Genomic DNA, 6,966 nt, shown 5'->3' with positions numbered 1-6,966 from the left:
TATATGTGTTGTGTACCGATCATTTTCATATGATAGATTTTCATATGATAGTGTTACGAAAAGTATTTTTCAATTAGATTAAAAGAATGGATGATTAGAGCATCGTGGGGAGTTTAATCGTGGGGAGTTTAATGGAAGAGTTGAATCACTACAAGAATAAACACCTCTAGGGATGAGTTCTATAGTGACGACTTAAGTCGTCACAATAGGCTTTCTATAGGGACAACATATCGTCACTATAGAGTTGACCATTTTTTATTGACTCTTTTTGATACAGGGACGTATTTTTGTCTCAACATGTTAAGCTGGAAAAATAAGGGATTGGTGTGTTCTTTAAACACCTATAGAGACCACAAATCGCTCTAATAAATAACAAAAATTAAAAGTAACATATTTTTTTAATCGTTTCACGGAAATAAAGTGTTTTGAGGAAAATATAGAGACGACTCGTCCCCATAGCATTCTATGCCCAAAAAAAAATATTTTTAATCTATTTGGTTGGAAAAGTGAAAACGATGTCGTTTGTTTGTGGGTATAGGGACGATAGATCATCCCCATACGGTTATGATCTTAGGATCCTTTTCCGTTTGGGCTTCTCCGGTCTCCGGTCTCGGATCTTCTCTGGGTGCTTGGGTGCTCCGTGCTCATCGAATAGCTTTTCTCTGGATCCATCTTCCCCCTTCACTAACCCAAACGCCTCCATCTCTATTTCTCATTCAAGGCTTAGAACTCAAGCAAATCTCTATCTTTTTGCACATGTTCGTTGAAGCTCATGCGCATCTCAATATTTCTATGTTTTTTTTTCCTTCTTATCCATCCCTAACTTGTGATTTTCTATGATTTCACGGTTGCACTCTTAGTTGCTGTCTCAGGATGCGATTTGCTCCCACCATTTCTGGTTCCCAGCTTATTAAAAGGTATTTTGTTTTCAGCATTGATAATCACAGTTGCTTTTTCATGTACAATATTCACAGATTTACTTCAATTGTTGAAATTTTCTCATATCTAGTTGAGAATTTCTTATGTTTGCTTAAGAAAATCCATTATTTTCATCCAATTTTGGGGTTTTAAGCAGCATGATTACAATTTTGAGTTCATTAGAAACTTGGATTTTCTGTGTTATAAGGAGAAGAAGGAACAAATGAATTGACAATGTTAAATGTCAATGATACAATTATACCCTTCTGTTGAAACTCCTCAGGTAGCTTCAAAACCATATCTTCATTGCAATTATTTGGAGATAATCCATCATTAAACATACAGAAAACAAACACTTTAGCATATTCAATATCTTTAATCTTGCAAAATCCATGAACTAATGCCTTGTAAATAAACAAATCAGGCTTTAATCCTGCATACAACCTTGCAATAAGCATTAATCAACGTGTTACAAGTGATTTTATCATGAACAACCTTTTTCTCAGTCATTTCATTCAACATTTTGTTTGCATCCTTTATTCTTCCATCTTCACATAATTTAGTTTCTTCCATACCATGTATCATATCTAAACATGATTCAGAATTTTCATAATTATTGCTTATGTGTCTTCTAATGTAGCTTGTGGTGAGCAATTGCTGACACCATCAACTTCTTTACCTGACTCCACATTGTTGTCACTTTGGTCAACTTTGCAGACTTCTTCTATATCAATTTCTATATGATTTGCACCATAGAAGCTATGGATTTCTCACTTTATTCGGCATCATCATAATCACTCGATGAGTTCCCAGTTATATCCACATCACAAACATCATAAAACTTCTTTTGTGTCTTCTTCCATGTGGCTTTCTGTGTCACTTTCCTCTTTCACTTCTTTTTCTTCCTCAACCACTTTCTCACTTGCTTCATCATCACTATTTGATTCATGAATCTCTACAATTAGTACTTCCTCAGTGTTCAAGAACTTCCTGCTTTGTATTTTCCAATAACCCCAATGCTTCACTGAAACTCTTCTCATAACCATTTTCATCATAATCATGGGATGTTTTCTTTTCATTTTCCACCTTCTGATACAAAGCTAAGTTGTTGGTTTCATCAGCAAGATTATTAGAATTACTTGATCCCACCTCATCCTTATTCTCCTTTGACTCTATGTGCATGTCATCTTTGACTGTCTCCTTATTTTCACAAGTGTCAAGTACAAAATAAACATTTGGTCCTTGTCTATCTTTCTTCAAAGATTTATTTACATCATTTTCAATCACCTCAGAAGACCTTGTTGGATGTTCTACAAATTTTGTTTCACCTACAATTTCTTTAGCATCACAAACAATTTTATCATCTTCCAATTCATGAGAAAATCTTATTGGTATCTCACAGTTCTTATGATTCTTTCCCACATTCAAAGAAACTTCTAAAGCACTTACATTTGCCATTCTAGCTTTAAAGATTTCTTTAATCCAATGTTCATTTTCTTTTTACTCTTCACTTGTGCTTATCCATAATGATTAACCTTTTTGTTATTCTCTATTGAGTTGCCAATTTTTCCATGGAATATCCCCCTCAGGTCTGTGTGTAGCTTTGTAATCCTGTTTGTATTACGTGCACATCCATTAACATATGAAACATCTATTCGATGCCCACTAAAAATAAGGGAAGGTAGACACTTGCGATGTCAACGGGGGCAAACGGGACGGGGATTCCATCCCCCGCACCCGCCCCCAAAATTTTCCCGTTCCCCCGGCCCTGTCCCCGCCCCTGAAATCTCCATCCCTTCCACCCCCGCCCCGCCCCCGCTCCCCCACCCCCGATTGATTCTGGGCTACCTTAATTGGGCTAAAAGAAATTCTTGTTTGGGCTAAAAGAAACTATTTCTTGGGTAACAAATAGATATTTATAACATAATTTTACAAGTTACAAACAACTTAGAAACATTTTTTGTAGAATTTTTGTATGTAAAAATCATTTTATTGTTTATTATAATTATATAATTAATATATGTCAATTTATATAATTAATTAACAGGGCTCCCACGGGTGTTTCGGGACGGGACTACCAACCCCGCCCCCGCCCCCGAAATCAAAACGGGGCTTAACCTTGCCCCCGCCCCCGCCCCCGCCCCTGCCTCCGTCCCCTATTTTTTTCAACAAATGCTCTCATACGAGACGGGGGCCCTACGGGATCGGGGTCCCACGGGACTTTTTGACACCCCTAGTAGACACATATACAATTGAAATCAGCTTACGATTACATCTTTAGTCCCTGTGCTATAGCAATATTTTCAGATTTGATCCAAAGAGGATTATTTTTTTCCTTTTTCGGGAATGATTTGGGTGAAACAGGGACCAAAGGAAAATAAAAAAGGTTCCTTGTTGTAGCAGATCTAAAAATATCATTATAGTCCAGGGACCAAAAAGGAAAAAAGATTCGTTGTTGAACCAGATCTAAAATATCACTGGAGGACAGGGACAAAAATGTAATTTACTTGATAATCTAATCAATGGTTGAAATTTGAAAATACTGGACAACTTAGACGAACTTACTGCAACATGAAAGCTATTTATTTCTTCTTTGTTCATAATATCACCAGAACTTCATTTAAATCTTTTTGGTGTTTGGTTTGGTTGAAATCTGAAATAATTGATATTTTGTCACATGTTTTGTTGACAGAATTGGAATGGAATTCAGTTCCAAACCTTTGTATATTTCTGTTTTTAAATGAATATAAATGATAAATGGCAAAACTACTCGTTTTTGTAAAACACAAAATGGAATTCAAGTTTTGAATATTATAAACAATGATAATTACCCTTTGAAAAAATATGTATTCTTAACAAGGAGAATTCCTTGGGACTCATAATGAAATGTTTGAATCAAAAAGGATTTTGTGAATTCCAACTGAATTCAAAATTCATAGTCTTTTACAAACAATGAAATGGAATTCCAAATCCCATGGAGTCCAACAAACCAAACACCAAAAAGATTTAATTGGGTTATTTTTGTTGGTTGTTTCTGTTTTTGTAGATTCTTGGACCAGGGTTGATTTCTAGGATAGAGTTTACAGATAACAAGTCACCAGAATGGGGTAACATTCCAATCATTAAACTTAAAGAAAAATCCAAATTTAAAGATATATAGAAACTGAATTATGAATAGTAAAGATTCATTTGGTTTCTGATTATCTTTCTTCAAAGATTCAGTTACATCCTTTTTAATCTCTGATACTCTGTATCGCATTCCATTCAGACTCCTGTTCTATGTCTATTTTGATTAGAGAAAATGAGACCTGATTAAAATCAATATTGCTAAATATGACAATATATGTTATATTGTTGTTAGGAAACTTCATATTGTCTACTCGCAAATTGATCATGAAAGTTCATTGATTAAAAAAGCTCAATTCCAAAAGTTGAAAATTCAAGAACATATAGAAATACCGAGGAATAAAATAAAGAAATCTATTAGATTTTGCCTGTTATTCGTATGGATTGAATTTGTTATTAGCATTGGATTATGAACTTAAGTTACGATCTTTTTTCTTGGCGCAATTAGATTGAAATAAGCCGACAATTGAAGACCAGGTCGTCTTGTACTGAAATTTTTTTTTAAAAAGTTCACAAAATCTCGTTAATTTGCCAATCTACTACTATTAATCTAAAATGGATTGCGTATTTTTTATTTAAGAATATTATATTTGCCTTATCATATTAGTTAAATGAAATATTTGATTTATTTTAATAAAATGCTATCATTCTATATGAAGCACCGACAGTTGGCATTAGTGTGCTATGACAGGATTAATATTCAATTATAAATAATTAAAACTATTAAATTTATTTTTAATGGTGACGTTTTTTAAATAAATATTGATCATATTAGTTAATGTTATTTTTTATTTTTATTTTTCATAGAAGCATCCAAAGTGTTACCCTCAAGGGTAAATATGTCTAACAAATTGATGTAGACGTAGATATAAATCCATAGGATCCACTTTATTGTTAAAGGTTGACATGATTGATCTTCTAAGGATCACCATAAGAATTTACTGCTATTATCTATCGGCAAATACAACCATGCATTCAATTTGCTCAATGGAGTTCTACCTCTTAGTATCACTATTGTTGCAACAATCTTTGTCTCTATTCTTGTACACTGTTTGCTACTCCCTATCCTCCACAGAAAGAAGGAAAACACAGTGAAGAACCAAAAGCCACCACAAGCAAAAGGGGCATGGCAGAAAAACATGGCGCTATCTGCACCATCAAGCCTGGTGTTCATCAAGCTTTGGTGGTGAGTGATGCAACGATTGCTAAGGACTGCTTTACTACCAATGACAAGGCCTTCGCAAGTCGACCGAAAACAGAGGCATCAAAAATCATGGCCTATAATAATGCCGTGTTTGGCCTGGCTCCATATGGGGACTATTGGCGAAAAATGCGCAAGATGGTCGTGTTGGAGGGTCTTTCTCAACAAAGAGTTGAAATGATTGGACATATTCGAGCTTCAGAAGTTAGAGCATCCGTTAAAGAGTTATATGATGGGTGGGTAATGAATAAACTTACTGAAAGTTCAGAGTCACAGTCACAGATGGTAAAGGTGGAGTCCTGGAGATGAGTCAATGGTTTGGGAAATTTGTTTTAAATATTATGGTTAGGATTATTACAGGAAAGTGGTTTTCGCCAAATCATGAAGAAGGGGTTCAATTTCAGGCTGTGGTAAGGAAGTTCTTTGAGTTAATGGGGGCATTTGTGCTTGCAGATTTTATACCTTATCTCAACTATTTGGACGTGGGTGGATACAAAAAAGTGATGAAGAATACTTGGAAGGATTTGGACAATATCTTTGACCGATGGTTAAAGGAGCACAAACAGGAGATTAAGTCTATACAACAACATGAAGCGAACCAAGACTTTATGCATGTGCTAATTTCCATTCTTCGAGGTGCTTCTGAAGATCAATTCCCGGGTTTTGACCATGATACAATTATCAAAGCGACAAGTCTAGTAAACTCAAACTTTTTATCTCAATGTTTCGTGATTACATTAAATATTTATTCAGCCTTTTAACTATAGAACCTAATCCACGAGTGTTTAATTTGTGTAAACTCCTGTTCACAGCAAATCCTATTAGCAGCCGTTGACACGACATCTGTGACATTAACCTGGGCTTTATCATTGTTGCTCAACCACCCAAAAACATTAAAAATTGCGCAAGATGAAATTGATGAGCATGTTGGAAGGGACGGATTGGTGGAGGAGTCAGACCTAAAGAACTTATCTACCTCAATGCCATCATCAAAGAAACATTACGATTATACCCAGCTTGACCTCTCGCTGTTCCTCACGAGTCACTGGACGACTGCACTGTGGGTGGCTATAACATTCCAAAAGGAACTCGTCTTTTGGTAAATCTTTGGAAGTTGCAACGTGACCCAAATATATGGTCTGATCCCACAGAATTCAAGCCTGAGAGATTCTTGACCAGTCACAAGGATATCGATGTCATGGGAAACCATTATGAATTGCTTCCTTTTGGTAGTGGTAGAGGAATGTGTAAGATTACTTGGGTTGAAACTTGTGTAAATAACAAGCAAAAATAAACCCTTATGCAACAACTAAAAAGAATACGTGAGAATGGAAGAATTGAAACCAATATATTACTTGAATAAAAGTAAACTAGAAAAGGTCTTGCATAAAAGAAAATACCATACCATTGATCCTATTTATACTAGACAAATAAGTATCCTACTTGAATTCTAAAACCATGCAGGATATAAAATAAAAAACTTAAATATGGCTACTTTCCTAATTGCCCATTATTTAAACTAAACAAAATAAACTCCTAAAATAATAAAACCGATTAATCCAACAATCACCCCCTTAATCGGTTTGGTCATACGAGCCACTCGTTCAAAACAATGTTGGTTCCTCTTCGATTAGACCCGCTTCTTCCTTTTTCCATTTAGGACACTCGTTTTTATAGTGACCAAGCTCACCACATTTGTAACATCTAACGTGACTTTTATC

The 6,966-nt window shown here is 35.2% G+C and overlaps 1 protein-coding gene across 1 annotated transcript; it reads left to right on the top strand.

Moving 5' to 3' along the window:
- The first annotated feature begins 4,931 nt into the window (after positions 1–4,931).
- On the top strand, positions 4,932–6,753 carry LOC122197398 (demethylepipodophyllotoxin synthase). Its single transcript, XM_042901326.2, has 2 exons — positions 4,932–5,943; positions 6,058–6,753. Exons 1-2 carry the CDS (start codon positions 5,551–5,553, stop codon positions 6,346–6,348), a joined length of 684 nt encoding a protein of 227 aa, XP_042757260.1. The 5' UTR covers positions 4,932–5,550; the 3' UTR covers positions 6,349–6,753.
- The last annotated feature ends 213 nt before the right edge of the window (positions 6,754–6,966 follow it).

Source organism: Lactuca sativa, chromosome 4 (genome assembly GCF_002870075.4).
Source record: "Lactuca sativa cultivar Salinas chromosome 4, Lsat_Salinas_v11, whole genome shotgun sequence".
In the NCBI taxonomy this organism is placed as follows: Eukaryota; Viridiplantae; Streptophyta; class Magnoliopsida; order Asterales; family Asteraceae; genus Lactuca; species Lactuca sativa.
This window is presented reverse-complemented; position numbering and strand designations above follow the sequence as displayed.